Source organism: Chiloscyllium plagiosum, unplaced genomic scaffold (genome assembly GCF_037043375.1).
Source record: "Chiloscyllium plagiosum isolate Xiang-an unplaced genomic scaffold, Cpla_swu_hap1 HiC_scaffold_27, whole genome shotgun sequence".
NCBI classification, from domain to species: Eukaryota; Metazoa; Chordata; class Chondrichthyes; order Orectolobiformes; family Hemiscylliidae; genus Chiloscyllium; species Chiloscyllium plagiosum.
In genome coordinates, this window is record NW_028270165.1 from 90,374,517 (window position 1) to 90,398,053 (window position 23,537).

Here is a 23,537-nt window from a genome sequence, read left to right on the forward strand (position 1 = left end):
AATATAAATCAAACCAGACTATTATTTCTTCAGCTAAGGTAAAGCTACCAATTTCCTTGTCCTTGATGACAAAGATGTCCCTCATAAGGTCACTATCGGAGCCCTTGTTCCCACAACAGTACCTTGTCCTGGCCAGTGGACAAGTCGATGGAACCTCCATCTGAGGAGGATGCAGCGGTCGGTCTCAGCCAACCTTGCTCCAACTGGAAGGACCCCAAGGGACTGGGTGACAATACAGGACACCCGATAGGCTGGGGAATCCAGAGTACCCTGGGGTTAGAAGGATTGGCAGGGGTGACAAGTCAACAGAACCGCAATTCCCTCTTTTGCGGCCTGACCATTCGAGGAAATAAGACTAAAGAGGCTCTGAAACAGAGTAAACTGGGATTATCAGACCTGTGTCTTTACTCTGTGCAGAATCGGTATGCTTTAGACTATATACTCCCGCAGGAGGGTGAGGTCTGCACCATTGTCCCAGATAAATGCACTATGGGCATTCCCGATCTCACTGGCAATATTACTAAGATACAAGAAGAGATCCAGGTATTCCTTGACAGAATGACTGAAGGGACCAGTTGGGGAAACAGCAGATCGGGCTGATGGTACAATTGGCTTATCAATTTAGCCTTGTCTGTTGTTGGTATTGGTATTGTTAGGTATTTAATTACTAGGCTTATGAGGTCCCTTAGTGATATGGATTTGCCCCAGAAGATGCTCCTTTTGCGATCCGATGGCTCACCCACAAGTGTCGATGGCGATGATAAATGTGACCAGATGAGCTGCGAAGATGGTGGTGCCGCTCTACAGGATGTTGATGGCTGGACCACCTTGAAGGGCATTCGTTTGGACTAGCCTTCTCTTTTCAGTGATCGCAGTGCAATCAAAGGGAGGCATGAGGGTGGGGGCATCTGGGTGATAAAGTCTATAGCCTTAAAACTTGCCTTTAAACATCCAGACTCAAATGTAATGCTGAATTATTGAATACATTTACTGCACTAGAAAATAAATAGGCAGGAAGGTTCAGAAAGAGGAGAGAACTTAAAGATAGGGACACCTGGGCTCACCAAGTGATAACAGGATGCTGTAAGGCAATTAAGAACGTTTACCTCAGCATCGGTGAATCTGTGTGAACAAGACCCCAAGTGATAACATTCACAGCCGTTCCCTTGTGAAATGAATGATAGTCTTTGAATCTGACCCTGAAACAAGACTCGGTACTATCCATAGCTTTGTAATTAATGGGTGGAGCTTGTCCATTGTAACGGATTCTTACTACCCCTTGCAAGCGGGGCAATCACAAAATAAATCTTTGCTGTCTTGAGATTTCAAAAGGACACGAGAGAGAGAGACCATTTTAGTGCTGAGGCTGTTGAATCCCATAGAGAATTAACTTAGTGATTATCTGCTATGGATTGAATTGAATTGCATTTTGGGACTTTATGATGAGAGATTTTTATTCCAGGTTTCCAAAGAGTATGATCTCCAGGACAAACCAAGAGAGAGGCTTTACAGGTCTGAGTTCTCAAAGGATTCCCTGGGCCACCTCAAATCTCCACTTTAACATAGGAGGTAGGACAAAATGGCTTCTGCTTGGCTAACTCGGTGGGACTGAGTCAGGCAGATACCCACGACTCAGAACAAACAAGAAACCACAGACTGATGTCAATCCAGTGAAAAAAACTGCAAATGTGAACCTAACCATTAAACGCAGAAGTAACGGTTTAATCCTAACCGCCAGACAGGACAAATATGATTCCAAGAACAAGTTGTCTACAAGAAATTATGATAGATTAGATTGGATTAGATTCCCTACAGTTTGGAAACAGGCCCTTCGGCCCAACCAGTCCACACTGACCCTCCAAACAGTAACCCATCCAGAACCATTTTTCGTCTGACTAATGCACCTAACACCATGGGCAATTTAGCATGGCCAATCCACCTGACCTGCACATCTTTGGACGCTGGGAGGAAACCGGAGCACCCGGAGGAAACCCACGCAGACACGGGGAGAATGTGCAAACTCCACACACACGGTCACCCAAGGCTGGAATCGAACCTGGTGCTGTGAGTCTGCAGTGCTAACCACTGAGCCACCGTGCCACCCTAGGCTAAGTCAAAAATGCATGAGGACCTTGCGGGATCTGATTGAGCATGATCATATAGTAACAACCAATGTCTGACTCTAAACAATGTACATAAGTTCTATCCAAACTCTAAAAGTCGGCGGATTCTTTTGGCACTCTAGGAGTACTCATCGGTGGCCCAGTGGTTAGCACTGCTGCCTCACAGCACCAGGGTCCCAGATTCGATTCCAGCCTTGGGGGGCTGGCTGGGTTGAGTTTGCACATTCTCCCCATGTCTGCGTGGGTTTCCTCCCACAATCCAAAGGTGTGCAGATGTGGTGAATTGGCCATAATGTTGGGTGCATTGGTTAGAGGGAGATGGGTCTGGGTGGGCTACTCTTCAGAGGATCGGTGTGGACTGGTTGGGCCAAAGGGCCTGTTTCCACATTGTTGGGAATCTAATCTAATCTAATCCTTCTGGGCTGATCATAGTCTACCGTCCGGGCCATATCAAAGAATAAACTATTGCTTGTATAATTGACAAAGTCACTTCCAGGTGTGTTTATTGACCAATCCCAGAAATCCGAAGATCCAGACAGCAGTCCAGATCAGAACAACCAGACAGGAAATGGTTAATGTCCCCAGGATGTGGGGAGCAAAATAAGACACCAAGGCATTAACACCAACACCAGGGAAAAACTGAACATACAGATGTGACAAACATTCGTAGCAAGCCAGAATCACAGATGTACAGCACAGAAACAGTCCCTTCAGTCCATGCTGACCAGATATCCTAAATCAATCTCGTCCCATTTGATAGCACTTGGTCCATGTCCCTCTAAATGTTTCCCAACATATACCCATCCAGATACCTTTTAAAAGGTTGTAATTGTACCAGCAGTCACCACTTTCTCTGGCAGCTCATTCTTTACACACACCACCCTCTGTGCATAGGAGTTGCCCCTTAGGTTTCTTTTAAATCTCACCCGAAACCTATGAGCAATCCCAGATCAAAGATCTTGTCTATTTATCATCGACATGCCCCACATTATTTATACAAGGGGTCACCCCTGTGGGATATAATTAAAGCAGTGTTACTTCTGCAACCAGAATTGCTTCTGCAAGGTAAATGAACTAACGCCAGTGTATAATTGTTTCAGCCAAGAGTGGAGTTAACAAGAATGAAAAATTGCTTTTGTATTAGCTAAAATGTGCATACATGAAATGTGCCTGCAAATGGTAGATGTTACAGACAAACAGATAAGGTGCTGTGAGGGGAGGGGGTGGAGGTTAAGCTAGACATGCTTGTACAAACAGTTATAAGCATCTGTTCACTGCTTCTGCAAAAACAAAAAAAAACACAATCAGGGAGGTCAGAAGGCTCAGTGTCGGCGAAAAATGGGAGGAAATGTTGCTTTCGCAAACAAGGAAGTAGCTGGCAGTGAGAGGATATACGCTAACACGTTGTTCACGCACAAGGCTGAATAAAGCAAGAAATAGACAAGAGTAATGGGGCCACCGGGAAAGAATGGAGAGACAAACCGATCTTTTGAGGATCAGCTTGGAACATCGGGAGGAGGTGAAGGAGGAATGTGAATGAGGGAAAGAAGCTGAATGTGCTGGAGCCAAAGTGGAGGAAGGACAGAGGATGCAAAACCGGCTTGAAGCTGCAATGAGGAATATTGCATGTGCTGTACTTGTACCTGTTGCAGTTACTGGTGGGAATCGGTTGCATTTTAAACATCAAAACAGGAGATATCCAGCCCTCCCCCTTCCCAATCTCTATCCTTCAGTCCCTCCTCACCCGGGTAACTAAGACACATACCTGAGTTTGCGGAGGCTGCTCCCTCCCTGCATTCACTCCAGTTGCTACAAGTGACCAATTTCCCCTCCTCCCATCTCTGTCTCCCTCCCAGGATGAAGAGTCGGCCAGAGGGCGGGAGATTCACTTTGAAACTGACAGGGCCACTTCCGCCTTGTGACGTCACAAAGAAACTAGGGGCGGGGACGAGGAAAAGTGACGGCTTAGTGGGCGGGGCATGGCTAACAGCGGGGCGCCGCACTGCGCCTGCGGCAGACGGGGAGGAGAACATACTTTCCAAAAAACCCCTCCCTTCAGAGAATCCCCATAGTGTGGAAGCAGGCCACCGACCCTCCCAAGGGTCACCCACCCGCACCCATTCCCCTGTCCCCATTGCTCTTCATTTATCCCTGAGTCATGCACCTTACCTGCATATTAAACCTAATTTAGCATGGGGAAAAACAATGACTGCAGATGCTGCAAACCGGATTTTGGATTAGTGGTGCTGGAAAAGCACAGCAGTTCAGGCAGCATCCGAGGAGCAGCAAAATCGACATTTCGGGCAAAAGCCCTTCATCAGGAATAAAGCAGAGCCAATCCACCCTAACCTGCACATCCCTGGGCACTATGGGTAATTTACCATGGCCAATCCACCCTAACCTGCACATCCTTGGGCACTATGGGTAATTTAGCATGGCCAATCCACCCTAATTCAACATGGCCAATCCACTTTTGATTAGAGTGGTGCTGGAAAAACTCAGCAATTCAGGCAGCATCCGAGGAGCAGGAAAATCTTCCTTTCGGGCAAAAGCCCTTCATGAGGAATAGAGGCAGAGTGCCTGCAGGGCTCAGATCCGAACTCTGCTGGTTTAAAGGTGGTCCGGAGTCTGTGTAGGATGAGTTGGTTACGGAGGCAGGCACCAAGGAAACAAACGTGCCTGTGGTCGCGAGTCTGTTTGAGGACATGGTCAAAGAGCCTCAGGGCAGAGGAAACGTGTTGGGAGTTGCAGTGGGAGAGGGATTCCTTGAGATTCTTGTAGAGAGAGGAGGAAAACTTCTTCAAGGCAGGCATCCTTGCAAGAGGATTCACTGTAGGGTTAAAATCAACTAGGTAAAAACAAGGACTGCAGATACTAGAAACCAGATTCTAGAATCACACAACTCCAGGTTGTAGTCCAACAGGCTTCTTTGGAAGCAGTAACTTTTGGAGTGCTGCCTCTTCATCAGGTGGTTGTGGAGGATAAGATCCTAAGACACAATTTAGAGCAAAACAGTCCAGTGTCCTGCCACTGAAATGGTATATTGAACAAATCTGGATTGTTCAATCTTCCACCTTTTCAAATAGGTTACGTGTCTCATTACAATGTAAATCACAGAACATCTTGTTGTCACCTTCTCAAGATAACAAGGTTTTATAGCAAAAGCTCAAGCCATGATTAAATGGCGGAGTGGACTCGATGGGCTGAATGGCCTTACTTCCGCTCCTATGTCTTATGGTCTTATCTCAGCTCAGACAATGCATTAAAGGTGTGATGTCAGAGTCTGCCTGTCTCCCAATCTGGAGTCAGACTGGTTCTGTTTCAAGTCGAATTTACAAACTATTACATGTATTGACTGCCTGCAGAGTTTTCCTTTAAAAAAATGCATATAGAATGTATCTGCAAATATACATCTCTCCCCCCCCCCCCCTCCACACACAGACACAAACACACACGCACAAGTTTATTGGGTGAATTTGTACTTGCAGAATTATGTCTTACTTTGCTCAAAAACTGCATGAATCCATGTAAGATTCTGTAAGTCAGTTTAACCATTGTGGCACAGACAGTCTCACACAGGGGAGCTCACACCTTCAATACATTATCTGGGCTAACGCGACACCAATTGGTAAAGTTCACTTGAGGATTTAACTATTTTAAAAGGTTTTGTGATTTACATTTGAAAAAACTGAAACTATCATGGTCATTCGAACAGATGAGAGACTTAACAAACAATCCGGGTCTTTTTCAATATATAATTTCAGTTACATCACATTATAAACTGTTGCTATAAATTCTGTGTCTTACAATCTTATATTCCACAATCCCCTGATGAAGGAGCTGCACTCCGAAAGTTAGTGCTTCCAATTAAACTTGTTGGACAGAATTCCTCAAGTAGGGCACCATAAGAATCCTGGGAGACTGCTATTTCCTGTTTACTTCATAATGAACAAACATTAAGCACGATCACCTATTTATTTCTCATTTTGTTTCATTTTTCTTGTTTAATTCCCTGCGATGATGTGGGAGAATTATTAGATTTGGGTCAGCCATTTGGTCACATATTAAAGCCTGGAAACTGTGAGAGGTAATTTCGGTTTAAACTTTAAGATGTGCCTGGACCACGGACTGGTCTATAATAAAAGACAAAACTTTTGTTTCTTTTCTAGAACATTTTATATTCTCAAAAGTAGAATAGTTTAAATTGTGCAGAATGCTGACAATTTGTGAACAGAGTAAAAACAAGCAGGCTAGTTTAAATTGTGCAGAATGCTGACAATTTGTGAGCAGAGTAAAACAAACAAGCCCTTGATTGATAAACCATTGACACAGGAGGGAAGGATGAGTCCTTGACTGATAAGACTCCAGGATGGGGGAACGACTTGAGACATCTGTTTCAAATTAAAGCCTTTGATTGATAAGACTACAGGGTGAGAAAAACAACAAACTTTGGAGACTCTGGAGCCTTTTGTTGCAGACTTTGTGATAAAAATAATGATGTTTTTAAGAATGTGAACATCATGGCTTGTTGGAGCCAAGGAGAGGAGGGACTTGTGCTGTATATAATGGGAGACTTTGTAAGCCTCAGCGCGCCTTTTCTTTAAGGGTGCCCGACTCTGCAGACTTGACTTGTTAATAAAACTTTGTTTTCCTGAATTTGTCTAGAGCGATTATTGAGAAGCGATTTTCGTTTCTAACAACTTGGGGGCTCGTCATCCAGGATCAACACTCCGGCCGCAAGGGGATTTGAGGAAGGATATCGGAGAAGGTGCACCCTGCTGAGTTCAGCAGTCCCTGATTCCTTGCTTGTCGCCCCGCGCGGCTTGAGCGAGTGATATCCGGGAGGCTCAGGAAAACAAAGGAGGGGTGTGGCCGAGGCAGTGGGGACGGTTAACGATCGAGTAATTTCGGTGCACCGAACCCAGGTAAGAAAAAACTTGCGGGGACCGTGTTTCCGGAGGACTGGGTACCTACGGGGTGCCTGTGGATTTTTTCTACAGAGACGTGGGACTCAGGAATCTAGAGACCGGGGCTCGCCTGTGAGGGATTTTGCAGAGACCGTGTTTGAGGAGGAACGTGTACCTACGGGGTGCCTGTGATTTGTGTCACAGAGACGTAGGACACAGGAATCCAAAGACCGGGGGTGCCTGCAAAGGAACCTGGGCGATCACGGGACTGAAGGTCCGGGAATTGGCTACATTGTGATAGATTATCACGGGAAAAATACGAAGTCCTCGGAAATGGGAAATAAGGGATCTAAGGTGATTAAGGGAAAGGTAGGCTTAAACAGGGACAATGACACATACCCCGGGGTACCTGACGATAGTCCGTTAGGGAAAATGCTAAATAATTGGGATCAGGGTGGAAGAAAGGGAAAATCTAAAAGGAAGATGGTAAAATACTGTCAAAAGTGGTCCCAGAAACCTATTCAGGGCGACTCAGTGTGGTGGCCTAGATTCGGTACTGACGAAGACTGGGTCCGGCAAGCCCTCATTTTATATGTCAATTCAAAACCTGATGTTAATCTGGAAGAAAGTGATTATGCCCTTTGTTGGCTACCGGTTACGATATCTTGCCAAATGCAGGTAACTAATAAAGACTCAAAAGGGCAGAAAGAATGGGACCCTTTAGATCACTTACCGCCGCCCTACGTGACCCCGTCTGCCCCACAGAATGTTCCTTCGGGTGACGACGATTCAGGGGAAGGGGAAGAAAATGGGGAGGAACCACAAACTACCTCAGGGGTACAGACCAGATCTCAAACTGGAAAGGGTCACAGACAAAACCCTGTCTCGATTGCAAGAATGAATCCACTCCGGGAAGTGCCCATGGGGGGGCGAGGAGGGAAGGACGGGATATGTGAACGTTCCCTTGACGAGTACTGAAGTACGGAATTTCAGGAGGGAGATGAAGGGTCTACTAGAGGACCCCATGGGACTTGCTGAACAATTGGATCAGTTCCTGGGTCCGAATACTTACACGTGGGAAGAGATGTGTTCCATCATGAAAACATTGTTCTCTAGCCAGGAGCGTCAGATGATACGACAAGCTGCGCTCTTGGTCTGGGAGAGAGAGGGGGGAGAAGGAGGGGAGCAGAAGTTTCCCCTCACCGACCCCGAGTGGGATAAGAACACGGAGGAAGGACGGCGCAACATGAGAGACATGCGGGAATATTGGATAAAAGGAATAAGACACGCAGCCCCGAAGGGGCACAATTTTACCAAGGCCTTTGGTAATCATCAAAACCCGGAGGAAACCCCTACGGATTTCCTAGACAGGATTAGGAAGAATTTGCAGCAGTTTGCTGGGGTGGACCCTGAGACGGACGTGGGGCAACAACTCATATGGGTAGAGTTTGTATCAAAAGCCTGGCCGGACATACGAAAGAAGTTAGAGAAAATGGATGATTGGGATAGTAAATCTTTAAGTGAATTACTACGGGAGGCGCAAAAGGTGTTTGTGAGAAGGGACGATGAGAAGCAAAGGAAGGCGACAAAGATAATGATGCAAACGGTGCAACAAATGACAGCTGGAAGAAAGGAAAAGGGAGAGCCGTGGCAGAAACAGGAAAGGGGAGAGTCATGGCAAGAGCAGAAGAAAAGAGAACCATGGCCGGAACAAAGGAAGAGTGGAGGAACGCGAGACCGCGACAGGGAAACGAAGAGGACACTCAGATGTTACTATTGTAATGAAGAGGGACATTTTAAACGGGAGTGCTCCCGCTACAAACGGGAGGTGAGGTCGTACGCCCTGATGGAGGAAGATTAGGGAGGTCGGGGGTTCCTACCCTTGGGGCAAAAGGACTATCGACAGGAACCCCTGGTAAACTTGAAAGTAGGGCCCCAAGGATCGGAGATCACATTTATGGTGGACTCGGGAGCCGAAAGATCGAGTATAATCCAAATACCCCCCGACACCCGAGCAGGAGGAAACGTTATGGGGGTATCTGGAATTGGAGGACAGAAATTACAAGTCCCAGTGGTGGAGGACGTGGAAATTGGGTATGAAAACAGAACTACTAAACGAGACCTCCTTCTACTGCCATCGGCGGGGTTTAATTTGTTAGGAAGAGACTTGCAGGTCAAACTAGGGATCGGAACGGTACCAAATAACGGGGAAATGGTGGTAAGGTTGTTCGCCCTCGCCGAAGAAGATGATCAACAAATAGACCCGGAAGTATGGTACCGAGAGGGGAACAGAGGGGGTCTAAACATCAAACCTCTCCAAATCACCATGTTACCAGGAAGAGGCCCGGTAAGAAGGAAACAATACCCGATTGCTATGGAAGGACGGGAGGGGTTACAACCTGTGATAGAAAGATTAATCACAGATGGACTACTGGAGGAATGCATGTCCCCTTTCAATACTCCAATACTCCCTGTGAGGAAGCCGGACGGGACATATAGGCTGGTGCAAGACCTGCGGGGGTTGAATGAAGTAATCCAGGCTAGATACCCGGTGGTACCTAATCCCTACACATTAATGAGTAAAATTCCCCCCGAACATGAATGGTTCAGCGTAATAGATCTGAAGGATGCTTTCTGGAGTTGCCCCCTTGACGAAGAAAGTCGGAACCTTTTTGCCTTTGAATGGGAGAATCCCTTCACAGGACGAAAGCGACAGTTAAGATGGACGGTCTTGCCGCAGGGATTCACGGAGTCACCCAATTTGTTTGGACAAATACTGGAGCAGATCTTAGGAGGATTTCAGTGTAACGCGGAGAATCAATTGCTCCAATATGTCGATGATCTCTTACTCTCAGGACCAAGAGAAGAGGAGGTACGAGCAGACACCGTTGCCCTGTTGAACTTCCTGGGGAAACAGGGCCTACTCGTCTCCAGGACAAAACTCCAGTTTGTGGAGCGAGAAGTAAGATATCTGGGCCATCAAGTCAGTAAGGGGCACCGCCGTATCACGCCAGAACGAATATCAGGAATTACGGGTATGCCAATACCCAGGACGAAGAAGGAAGTCAGACAATTCCTGGGACTAGTAGGGTATTGCCGGATATGGATTGAAAGTTACACTACTTTAGTAAAATTTTTGTACGACAAACTGGGACAAGAAGGACAAAAGGTGGACTGGTCAGATGAGGAGGAGCAGTGATTTAATGTTATTAAAAATAAACTGATTCGAGCTCCGGTATTGGCTTTACCCACCCTGAAGGAACCGTTCCAGTTATATGTCAATAGCGCCGGCGGAATTGCCCAGGGTGTGCTTACTCAGCTGCGGGCAGGGAAACGTCAGCCGGTTGCATTTTTGTCAAAAATGTTAGACCCTGTGTCATGTGGATGGCCGACCTGTATACAGGCAGTGGCAGCTACGGCAATGTTAGTAGAAGAGGCCCGGAAACTTACCTTTGGAGGAAGGATCACAGTATACTCCCCACATTCGGTTAGTACTATACTGGCTCAAAAGGCTCACCGCTGGTTAACAGACTCTCGCATCCTAAAGTATGAGACGATTTTGATGACCGGGAACGATCTCAATTTTGCAAAAGATCTCAGTTGCAACCCAGCCCAGTTTCTGTACGGACGTCCTGCAGACGGGGAACAGGAGCATGATTGTGTGGAATTTGTGGACTTGCAGACCAAGAGCCGAGAGGACCTGCAAGAAGCCCCGCTGGGTGAGGGACAGGAACTGTATATCGACGGGTCCTCCCGGTGCATCAGTGGAGTACGATACAGTGGCTATGCTGTTATAGATGGTGCAACGAAACGGACGATTGAGTCTGGACGACTGCCCGGGAAGTGGTCAGCCCAATCCTGTGAGTTGTACGCCCTCCAGAGGGCCCTAAAGTTGTTGGAAGAGAAAGTGGGAACCATATCTCCTGACTCAAAGTATGCATACGGAGTCGTTCATACTTTCGGGAAAATCTGGAAAGAGCGAGGATTGATAACTTCCCGGGGAAAAGAATTAGCTCACGAACAAATGATCAGCCTAACATTGGAAGCCCTGGCGTTACCTACGGAACTTGCAGTAGTCCATGTACCCGGTCACCAGAAGGGGTCGACACCGGAAGCGGTGGGAAACCGGCTGGCAGACGAGGAAGCCAAGCGGGCAGCGGTCGAAAAATCCGTCCAATTGTTAACGTTAATACCGTTGCGGGAAGGGCTCGCTAAACAACCCGTCTTCACCCAGGGGGAGATTGATAAAATGGATCAATTGGGTGCCCGGCTAGATACTAACGGGAAGTGGACGGTTCCTGATGGGAGACAAGTACTGAACAAACAGATTACCTGGGGTATTCTGCACCGATTACACCATCAGACCCACTGGGGGGTGCAAGCCATGTGTGACACAATCCTGAGAGACTATGTATGCAGGGGGATATACACATTAGCCCAAGAGGTAGTCGGATGCCCCACTTGCCGGCGTATTAATCAGAAAGCCATGCGTTCTATGCCAGCTGGTGGTCAGCCCCTAGCGATTAGGCCATTTCAGAGGATCCAAGTCGACTTTACAGAATTACCCCCAGTACAGAGATGGAAATATCTGCTAGTAATAGTAGACCATTTCACTCACTGGGTAGAGGCTTTCCCAACTGCCAAAGACGATGCACCAACCGTGGCCCGACTGTTGTTAGAGAACATAATCCCGAGATATGGCATAATGGAATCTATTGACTCCGATTGCGGGACGCATTTTATTTCTAAGCTACACCATTTGATCTGTAATGCCCTGGGTATCCAATGGAAATTCCACACACCCTGGCATCCTCAGAGTTCGGGTCGAGTTGAGAGAATGAATGGCACGCTCAAGACCCAATTGACTAAGCTGATGTTAGAAACTAAGTTACCCTGGCCAAAGTGCCTTCCCATTGCCCTAATGAGGATACGTACGGCACCTCGCCGAGATGTCGGGGTTTCCCCCCTATGAAATGCTCTTCGGATTACCGTATTGGAGTAAGGTTGATGGATGTCCCACTCTACAAGGGGGGGATGTATTTATCCGAACCTATTTACTGGCCTTATCCCGTTCTTTTGCAGAACTCCGGAGGAAAGGTCTCCTGGCTCAGACTCCGCCGCTTGACTTCCTCCTGCATAAGGTGGAGCCCGGAGATTGGATACTTGTTAAGACCTGGAAGGCCGAAAAGCTCCAGCCGCGGTGGGAAGGACCGTTCCTGGTTCTGTTAACAACTGAAGCAGCTGTTCGGACGAAAGAAAAAGGGTGGGTCCACGCATCAAGGATAAAGGGGCCTGTTCCGCCTGAAGAAGAAAGCACCTGGACATGCGAGCAAGGGGACAAGCCGTTGTCGGTAAAACTGAAAAGACAGCAATAATGAACTCTACTTGGACTGTATTGGTGGGGATATTGATCAGTTTACTCCTGTATGTGGGGGAGGGTGAGGGGAGATGTGACAAATGTCGAACTGCAGTAAGACTTGGGATTCGAATCTATTCGGGATCATTTGTGTCCCATTCCTATGTGGACGATAGGTGTTACGATGTGAGTGCACGCCATGAATGTTGGGAGACCCTATTATCAGGTATATAATAAAGGATACGGTGGCAAAATCCATGGATGCCCTATAAATGACCGCTGGGTGTGTATTAGCAAAACTGGGAGGTGGGACCTATCCTCCGTGTTGCTCAGGGAGCAGGTTGACAGAGTCAAGGAGACCAAGATACAGATCCCTGATCGGGGGTTGGGGAAAGAGCAAGACCGTCAGGGAACGGTCGTGCTCCCTAAAGTGCCATCTGTATACGAAGAGGTAGAAGGACAGATTGAACTCCCTGATGTTACACAAAACCTGTTTATTGATCTCACCTCTAGAATAGCCACTGTTTTAAATGTTAGCAATTGCTGGGTCTGTGGGGGGGCCGCATATGTCGGAACAATGGCCGTGGACTGGTCAAAGCTTAGACATAGGGGAATTGCTGCAAACCACTTGGACTCATGACAACGACAGAAAAAGCCAGGGGTGGAGACTGACAAACAGCCCTGAGGGCCAGTTCTGTATTGAAGGCAAGGGGACCGTTAAGGTAGGGATTAGCCCCTGTCAGAATATATTGGATGCAACCACGCGAGTATGGTGGCCTGAGAATATTGCTTGGTACATTGCACACCGAGGTCATCAAAATTGCATTCGGTTACGTTCTGATTCCTCCTCTTACGAGCTAAGTGCTGACCCTTCCGATGGCATGAAAAGAGTGTGGAGCGGTGGTTGTCAGGGGAATCAATGCTGGAATAATCCTGTCCAGACTCTGCCACGGGGCCAACAATCCGAATACTGGAATTGCAGTGGTCCTGGTCCTTATGAGAGCGTCCCCGGGGTAAAGGAACTGTGGGATGACGTTGTGAGGCAGGGAGGGCCTGCTCCAGATGGCCTATTTTGGATATGCGGTAATCAGGCATACTCCAAACTGCCCATGGGATGGGCTGGGGTATGCTTCCTGGGTCTAATACGACCTGCGTTCTTCCTATTACCCCGGGAGGAAGGCGATGATTTGGGAGTTAAACTCTTTGACTCCCTGCGTAGGTCGCCAAGGGATATCCAAGTCGGTGATTGGGGGGATGAGTGGCCACCGGCCCGGATTATTGAATACTACGGGCCGGCTACTTGGGCACAGGATGGATCATGGGGATATCGTACTCCTATCTATATGCTAAATCGAATTATCAGGCTCCAAGCAGTCGTAGAGGTCATTACTAACCGGACTGCCCTGGCCCTAGAGCTGTTGGCTCAGCAGCAGGATCAGATGAGGGCTGCTATATATCAAAACCGACTTGCCTTGGATTATCTGTTGGCCTCGGAGGGGGGGTGTGTGCGGGAAATTTAACCTGACTAACTGCTGTCTAGAAATTGACGATAATGGTAAAGCGGTTTTGAAAATTTCCGATGAAATCCGGAGATTGGCCCATGTGCCAGTACAATCTTGGCGTCCTCTTAGTGGCATCGGATGGTGGGATGGTCTCCTAGGTGGTAGCTGGTGGCGCACGGCGTTGCTGGTGGTTAGGGGAGGCATGATTCTTCTTCTCGTATTACCCTGCCTAACTCCCTGTATTCAGTTTTTAATTCAGAAAAGTATTTCCCGACTACAGGCAGTGGTGGTTCCACAACATGGGACGCGGGAACTTAAAGTGATGTTGCTGCGAAAGACCAAGGATTTCCCGGGCCCTTGAGGGGGGGAGGCTTATCTTGGTCAGGCACATCTTAAAGAAAGAAAAGGGTGGAATTGTGAGAGGTAATTTCGGTTTAAACTTTAAGATGTGCCTGGACCACGGACTGGTCTATAATAAAAGACAAAACTTTTGTTTCTTTTCTAGAACATTTTATATACTCAAAAGTAGAATAGTTTAAATTGTGCAGAATGCTGACAATTTGTGAACAGAGTAAAACAAACAAGCCCTTGATTGATAAACCATTGACACAGGAGGGAAGGATGAGTCCTTGACTGATAAGACTCCAGGATGGGGGAACGACTTGAGACATCTGTTTCAAATTAAAGCCTTTGACTGATAAGACTACAGGGTGAGAAAAACAACAAACTTTGGAGACTCTGGAGCCTTTTGTTGCAGACTTTGTGATAAAAATAATGATGTTTTTAAGAATGTGAACCTCATGGCTTGTTGGAGCCAAGGAGAGGAGGGACTTGTGCTGTAAAAAATGGGAGACTTTGTAAGCCTCAGCGCGCCTTTTCTTTAAGGGTGCCCGACTCTGCAGACTTGACTTGTTAATAAAACTTTGTTTTCCTGAATTTGTCTAGAGCGATTATTGAGAAGCGATTTTCGTTTCTAACAGAAACCATTTTGAATCTCAGCTTAGTGCCTGCTTGCTAAAGTTTGTGTTTCCCAGGCTCAGCGGAGACGGTTGGCCTTGCAGCTGTGCTGCTTCCTGATAAACAAATTCTTTCCTGACATGGGGCTTTATTTCCATCCCCCACAGTTGGCGAGTCAGGCAGGAGGTACCCTGGTCCTGCCAGGTCACTGGCCGATATCCTTTCAGAGATGAAATATAGAGGGTGCTTGCTGCTTTTGTTGTGTCCAAACTAAAGAGGAAAGCTGGCCAGGGACAAAAGTGCTGTTAGAAATGTTGATACAATTCTCCCCACTCAGCCACAAGATACCAGTGAGAGAACTCAACAGGGTCCTAGCGTCTGGACGTAATACTGCTGAGAGCACTTGTGCTTTACAAAGTTAGTAATAATGAATTTGCTTACCCCAGGGTTAACGAGAGGTGAAACCGTATTTGAATGAATTTGGCATACAGGACACATTGGGCAACTATTAAAGACTCTGTTGTATTTCCCTGGGTTATGGACTCATGCAGAGACACAAACAACTTGTATTGAAAAGTGTTCGATTTGCAAATGGAACAAAGGAGAGGTATATAGAGTTTGCACACTTGGTTAAGCAGCAATGTGTCACAGCCAGGATTTATGAGGCTCAACTCCCTAACTTGGGCTGCTCTGGAATGTGAGTGCCTCATTATTCCTTCCTTCCTTCCAAGGCTAAAGAAAAGCTGACAAACTGAGATATGAAGCAAGTTGGAAAATGGTACAGAGAGACTCACACAGACAGAAGTTTGCAGGAAAGTTAACACTTCATAATCTGGTTTCAATGCACATTAGCCTGGGTATGGTACTGATATCACAGGGGTCTCAAAAGGGTACTCCCTCAATACTCAAACCAAAACATGGGTGCCTCCTGCTGGACTGGTTTGTGTTCATTCTTTGCTGCTGCCTATTTCAGTTGATGATGTACATTATTGTTAACACTCACAAACCTGGTGGCACCCAGATTTTCGGAAAGCAGCTTGGCAAAGATCTGAAGCGTGTTTAATTTGTAAACAAACAAGGTGCATACTCGAAGAGGGATGCCCTGTGTTTGTTAACCACCTCCTTGCTTGGTCGGCCTTTTTAAATTGTCTACAACTTGCGTATATAGTATAACCTCGCGTACATTGTTATGAATATTGTCTAATAAGAGTAGATGTATTTAGTAGCTGAATCAAAACCATCCCAATGACTGAAACAGCTGACACTGGATTGTTGGACAAGTGGGAAATATTTGCAGTTAACCAAAGCACTTCAAAGTTTACAGTCACGGGTACGTCAAGCTGAAGAATTAGGACCGGGGCATATTGGAGCCTGCTTCCTCGGGCAGAGAGTTCTGCAGATACACTACTCTCTGGGAAAAGCAGCAGCCCTCACTTCCTCCTCCTCATCTCTGTCCTAAACCTACTCCCCCAAAGCTTGAGGCCTAGTCTCAGCCACCAGCAGAAGTGACTGGATAGGGTAGTGCTTCATCCTCTCAGTGCAATGAATTCCCACTTTCCACCAAAATCCCGGATGTACTCACTTAGTTGCTTGCTGTCTCACAAATGAAAGATTTCATTCTAACTTCTTCCGGTCCCAGGAAGGGCAAAGCATCTTTGAAAGCTGCTCTGAAAGCCCTGTCTTCACAACCACACTTCTGCTTTCACCGAAGACAGTTGGAGTCATACACCACACAAACAGATCCTTCAGCCCAACTCGTCTATGCCAACCATATATCCGGAATCAATCTATTCCATTTGCCAGCATGTGGCCCATATTCCTCAAAACCCTTCCTATTCTTGTACCCATCCAGATGCAGAGGGATGTGGGCCAAATGCTAGCAAATGGGACAAGATTAATTTTGGATATCTGGTCGGCATGGACGAGTTGTACCAAATGGGCTGTTCCCGTGCTGTATGACTCTAATCTTCTTCGGTGAAAGCAGAGGTGTGATTGTGAAGGCTGAAGTTTCAGAGCAGCTTTCAGAGATGTTTTGCCCTTAATGGGAGCAGAAGTTACAATGAAATCTTGCATTTATGAGACAGCAACTGAGTGAGTAAGTTAAGTACATCCGGGATTTTGATGGAAGGTGGGAATTTGTTGCACTGTGGGGATGAAGCCCTACCCTATCGAGTCATTTCTGTTACTGGGGAGACCAGGCCTCAAGATGAGGAGAAGCAGATTTAGGACCGAGATGAGGAGGAATTGCTTTTCCCAGAGAGTAGTGAATCTATGGAATTCTCTGACCATGGAAGCAGTAGAGGCATTTTTACTAAGAGAGACCTTGGAGTGCAGATTCATAGCTCCTTGAAAGTGGAGTCACAGGTCGATAGGATAGTGAAGATGGCGTTTGGTATGCTTTCTTTTATTGGTCAGAGTATTGAGTACAGGAGTCGAGAGGTCATGTTGTGACTGTACAGGACATTGGTTAGGCCACTGTTGGAATATTGCGTGCATTTCTGGTCTCCTTCATATCGGAAAGATGTTGTGAAACTTGAAAGGGTTCAGAAAAGATGTACAAGGATGTTGCCAGGGTTGGAGGATCTGAGCTACAGGGAGAGACTGAACAGGCTGGGACTGTTTTCACTGGAGCGTCAGAGGCTGAAGGGTGACCGTATAGAGGTTTATAAAATCATAAGGGGCATGGATAGGATAAATAGACAAAATCTTTTCCCTGGGGTGGGGGAGTCCAGAACTAGAGGGCATAGGTTTAGGGTGAGAAGGGAAAGATATGAAAGAGACCAAAGGGGCAACTTTTTCACACAGAGGCTGGTGTGTGTATGGAATGACCTGCCAGAGGAAGTTGTGGAGACTGGTGCAATTGCAACATTTAAGAGGCATTCGGATGGGTATATGAATAGGAAGGGTTTGGAGAGATATTGTTTGGGTGCTGGCAGGTGGGACAAGATTGGGTTGGGATATCTGGTTGGCATGGGACGGGTTGGACCAAAGGGTCTGTTTCCATGCTGTACATCGCTATGACTCTAAACTCAATACACAGTTGAATGGGTATTTGCAATGATAGGAGAATGAAGGGTAGTTGGGACAATGCAGGGAGGAGGAGCTGAGTTGATGGATAGATCAGCCATGATTTTAATGAATGGTGGAGCAGGCTGGATGGGCCAAATGGCTGACTCCTGCTTCTATTACTATGAAACTATAACCCTGCATTTCCCATGGCTAACCCACCTAACCTATACGTCCCTGGACATTCTGGGCAATTTAGCATGGCCAATCCAAATCAAGGCCAGTCAGCAGTATAGTGATGTGGAAAATGAACATCAGAGTGTGATAGAAAGGGACAAGGGGAGTAAATATACCAGCAATCAAACTGGATTTTAAAGGTCACAAAAATTGAAACTAAAAACAGTGTGTCTGAATGTGTGCTGCATTGTAACAAAAGTGAATGAGTTGACTGCACACATTGAAGAGAATAATTATGATCCGAGACTCCTTACAGAGACATGGCTTCAGGATGGCAAGGATTGGATCCTGAATATCAAGGGGATAGTCAGATGGGAAGCTCGGTAAAGGTAGAGGGTTGACACTGCTTATCAAAGCACTGATCACAGGGTAGTCTGGTGTCACCTCGGATTTCAGGTCCTGATTTCTCTGTCCTCTGTTGATCTCCCTGTTCCCTATTACACCTTCTGGAACAATAAAACATTCAGTCATCATGCCCCAACCCACAATCTCCCAGCCTGTCAACCATCCAGGCACAGAGTGTAGTCATAACAGGGAATTAAACAAGAAAAATGAAACAAAATTAGAAATAAATAGATGCTTATGCTTAATGTTTGTTCATTCAGAAGTAAATCAGAAATAGGGCTCTCCCAGGATTCTCATGGTGCCCTACTTGGGGAATTTTGTCTCCCTTCCATCTAACTATTAGCACCCAGCTATGATTTACAACAATATTTACAACAGAAGTAAGGCACCTGTTCTCAAATAGGCAGAGATATACTGATGTAGATTTTTGTTTCTCTTTCGTGCAAACACACGCACACGTCCATGGGGGTGAATTTGTATGTGCAGGTTCGGGGGGATTGGCTATGCCAAATTATCCATAGTGCCCAGGCACGTGCAGGTGAGGGTGGATTGGCCATGCTGAATTATTTAGTGCCCAGGGATGTGCAGGTTAGACGGGGTAAATGGAGAGCAACAGGTGTAGGGGAATGGGTGTGGGTGGGTTAACCTTCAGAGGGTCGGTATGGAGACTTCAGGCCCAGTGGCCTGCTTCCACACTGAGGGTTCTCTGAAGGGAAGGGGTTTTGCAAACTGTGACTCGCCTCTTGATATGTTGATGTCACAGCAGGGAAGTGGCCCTGTCCGTTGAGTGAATCTCACTCTGTCTGGGCAACTCTTCATCCTGGGAAGGAGACAGAGATGGGGGGGGGGGGGGGGGGGGAATCTATTCACTTGTAGCAACTGGAGTGAATGCAGGGAGGGAGGAGACTCCACAAACTCAGGTATGTGTCTTAGTTACCCGGGTGAGGAGGGACAGAGGGATCGACGTTGGGAAGGCGGGAGGAGTAGATAGCTTTTCTGTTTTGATGTTTAAAATGCACCCGATTCCCACCAGTAAGTGCAACAGGTACAAGTACAGCACATGCAATATTCCTCATTGCATCCTCTGTTCTTCCTCCACCTTGCTCCAGCACATTCAGCTTCTTTCCCTCATTCCCATTTCCCCCCCACCCTGATGTTCCAAGCTGACCCGCAAAAGATCTGTTTGTCCCTCCATTCTTTCCCGGTTGTCTTTTGTGGGTTTTGAAAACTTTCCCAGTCCTCTGAGGATTGGAGTTGGGAGGTTACGTTGTGCACTCTCCAGGACATTTGTTTGGCTACTTTTGGAGTATTGTGTGCAGTTCTGGTCTCTCTGCTAGAGGAAGGATGTTGTGAAACCTGAAAGGATTCAGATAAGATTGACAAGGATGTTGTCAGGGTTTGAGCTGAACAGGGTGGAGCTGTTTTCTGTTGAGTTTTCAAAGGCTGAGGGTGACCCTACAACCGTTTATAAAATCATGAGAGGCATGGATAGGGTAAATAGAAAAGGTCTTTTCCCTGGATGGGTCATAGGTTCAGGGTGAGGGTGAGATTTAAGAGGAACCTAAGAGGCAACTCCTATATTCAGAGGGTGCTGTATGTAAGGAATGAACTGCCAGAGGAAATGGTGATGGCTGGTACAATTACAGCACTTAAAAGGCATCTGGATGGGTATCTGAATAGGAAGGGTTTAGAGGACATAGGCCAAGTGCTGACAAATGGGACTGGATTAATTTAGAATACCTGGCTGGTACTGACGAGTTGGACCAAAGGGTCTGTTTCTGTGCTGTACATCTCTATGATTCTGGCTTTCCACTAACATTTGCCACGTCAATAGGTCCACTTTCTCTCTAATGTCGGTGTTAATGGCTTGACATCTCATTTTGCTCCCACCTTCCTGGGGACGTTAACCATTTCGTGTCTGGTTCTTCCTCAAGAAGCTGCATTCCCGATTCACCCTGAATTATCACATTTTATTTGCTTCCCAAAATCAGACCTGCTCACTCTCAGCGGTATCCCAGTGTTGTGAAAGATATTAACTTTCAGGTGGAATTATCCAAAATGCAGAGAGATGTCAGTCTTGATGTTTTTGCTTTTTCTGCCTCTGTAAAATTTACAATTTCTAACAATACTAGCTCCTCATTCACTGCTCCATCTGATACACGACATTGGAAACTCAGTACAGGAGGCTGCAAAAAATGAGCAGCTTGAAAACAAAAACCTCTTGGAGCTCAAAACTTTCAATGAGAGCCTGAGTCTTGCATTAAGTAAGTTCAGGTAACCTTTATTGTGACCCAACTTTGTTACAGCTTCAGATTCCACCCCCGCACCCCCCTCACCAAAAAGACGTAGAAAAAGTTGCTGTTTTTTTAAATAAGCGCTCACACGGCCACCCCCCTCCGCCTCTCTTCCTCTACTATTGGTCAGCACCGAGTTGTCCCTTTGTAATTGGTTCCTTGCTACAGCCGTAACCGAAAGGAAATACTGCCTCACTCACCAATTTCAACCCATACCTTGATTCCAAGTAAGTTTCTCTCCACCTGGTGCCTCCGCAGGTGGGAGGAGCAGGTGAAGCCTTTCCAGCACTCGGGGCAGCTGAAGGGCCTTTCCTCTGTGTGGACCCGCTGGTGGGTCAGCAAGTTGGAGGCCTGGGTAAATCTCTTCCCATACTCAGGACAGCTGAAGGGCCTCTGCCCCGTGTGGACCACTGGTGGGTCAGGAGGTGGGAGGCCCGGACAAAGGCCTTCCTGCACTCGGGGCAGCTGAAGGGCCTTTGCCCAGTGTGGAGCCGCTGGTGCCTGAGCAGGTTCGAGGAATTCCTGAAGTCTTCTCAAACTCGGGGCAGTTGGGAAGAGTGTCAATTCAGGGTGAACCTGCAATGCAGCTTCTTGAAGACCCAGACACAAAATGGTTAACGTCCCCGGGAAGCGGGGGAGCAAAGTGAGACATCAAGGTATTAACATAGACACCAGAGAGAAACTGAACGTAAAGATGTGGCAAATGTTTGTGGAAAGCCAGAGTCACAGATATACAGCATAGAAACAGACACTTGGATCAAACTCTTTGGTGCTGACCAGATATCCGAAATTAATCTAGTCCCATTTGCCAGCACTTGGCCCATATCCCTCTGAGCCCTGCTCCGGATGGCGGCCGTCTGGTCCACAGAGCACCTGCGCAGTTTGTAAAACATCTTCCCTTCCGAGAAGCTCCATCGTGTGGAAGCAGGCCACTCGGCCTAGGGAGTCCACACCGACCCTCCAAAGGGTAACCCACCCACACCCATTCCCCAACCGCTCTGCATTTAACCCTTACTAATGCACCTAACCTGCACATCCTATGGCTAATCCACCCTAACCTAGACAGATGCCAGCCAGACATCCTAAATTAACGTAGTTCCATTTGCCAGCATTTGGCCCATATCCCTCTAAACCCTTGCTATTCATATAGGCAGATGCCTTTTATATTGTCATTATGCCAGCCTCCACGACTTCCTCTGGCAGCAGGTTCCATACATCCACCACCCTCTGCGTGAAAAAGTTTCTACTCACTTCCCATTTCACCATTCCGATGTTCTTCTAGTTCTGGACTCCCTGATCCTGGGGAAAAGACCTTGCACTGATCCATGCCCCTTATATATTTTTATAAGGTCACCCCTCAACCTCTGATGCTCCAGGGAAAATATCCCTGGCCTATCAGCCTCTCCCTGAACATCAAAACGTTCCAACTTTGCCAACAAGCCTTATAAAAGTTTTCCCACCCCTTTCAAAGTTTCACAACATCTTTCCTATTGCAGGGAGACCAGAACTGAATGCAGTATTCCAAAAGTGGCCTAACCACATGTCCTGCACAACAGCAACAGGACTTCCCAAATCCTGTACTCAATGCTCTGACCAATAAAGGAAAACATACCAAGGTCTCTTTGTTCTGCAACACTCCCCTTAACTGTGTAAGTCTTGCCTGGATAGCTTGACCAAAATGCAAACCTCACATTTCTCTAAATTAAACTCCACCTGCCACTCTTTGGCCGATCAGCCCATCCGATCAGTTCTGATTTATCGCTTTTTCCTCCCTTATTCCAGAGAAGCTGAAAATCTCCATCCCACACACTCTCCCTCCATTCTCAGTTTGCTGAACCTAATCCCTGCTGTACCTCATCCTGAAGGGTCTGGTTCATGTTGATTAACAGGCCTGCACTCACCAGGGGCGGGGCGGGGGGGGGGGAATCTAATTGAAACATACATAATACTGAACGACATGGATATTTGAAAGATGTTTCAATTGGTAAGAGAGACTAGGACCACAGGACCTTTTAGAATGGAGAAAAGGAAAAACCTCAGCCAGAGAATGGTGAATCTATGGAATTCCTTGATACAGAAGCTGTGGAGGCCAGGTCACTGAGGATATTTAAAACTGAAATAGATAGGTTCTTGAGTATCAAGGGGATCGAGAGGTATTGGGAGAAAGCAGGTGAATGGGGTTGACAAACTGATCAGCCACAATTGAATGGTATGAGCAGACCTGATCTGGTGAATGGCCAAATGTCTGCTCCTGTCCTATAGTCCCTTACTGTCCTGGACATAGTGAGAGAGTTGGGAGCAGGAGTAGGTCAGTTGGTCTTTCGAGCCTGCACCAGCTTTGAACAGATCATAACTAGATATTAATCTACCTACATCTAGGTGGATAGGCTGGGATGTTTTCAGTGGAACACAGGAGGTTGAGATGCAACATTATAGAGAATTATAAAACCATAGATGAGGTGAATGACAGGTGTCGTTTCAAGATTAGGAGCAAATTTTTAAGGTGCGAGGAGAAAGATTTTAAGATAGATATGAGGAGCACCTTTTTCCTTTGAGAGAGTGGTTTGTGTGTGGAATGAATGTCCAGAGGAAATGGTGGATGCAGGTACAGTAACAACGTTTATAAGATGTTTGGATAAGGACATGAATAGGAAAGGTTCGGAGGGATATGGGCCAAACACAGGCAGGTGGAACGAGTTTAGTTTGTGAACATAGTCAGCACGGACTAGTTGGGCTGAAGGGTCTGTTTCTGTGCTGTCTGACTCTGTAACTGTTCTATACTGGTCTTGAAACCATTTTCTTGCCTTCCC

The 23,537-nt window shown here is 46.8% G+C and overlaps 3 protein-coding genes across 10 annotated transcripts in view; 2 read left to right on the top strand and 1 right to left on the bottom strand.

Moving 5' to 3' along the window:
• The window catches only part of LOC148144974 (uncharacterized), a 271,778-nt gene that overhangs the window by 229,170 nt on the left and 19,071 nt on the right, over positions 1-23,537 (top strand). The gene's annotated exons all lie outside the window — the stretch shown is intronic.
• Positions 1-23,537, bottom strand: part of LOC148144978 (sulfhydryl oxidase 2-like) — a 146,216-nt gene that overhangs the window by 81,302 nt on the left and 41,377 nt on the right. The window lies entirely within an intron of this gene.
• Positions 10,392-14,824, top strand: LOC148144979 (uncharacterized). Its single transcript, XM_087975537.1, has one exon. It carries the CDS (start codon positions 10,392-10,394, stop codon positions 12,000-12,002), a length of 1,611 nt encoding a protein of 536 aa, XP_087831663.1. The 3' UTR covers positions 12,003-14,824.

Coding starts and splice junctions, on each gene's coding strand:
- LOC148144979 (XM_087975537.1), top strand. CDS start 10,392: ATGTTAGACCCTGTGTCATGTGGATGGCCGACCTGTATACAGGCAGTG.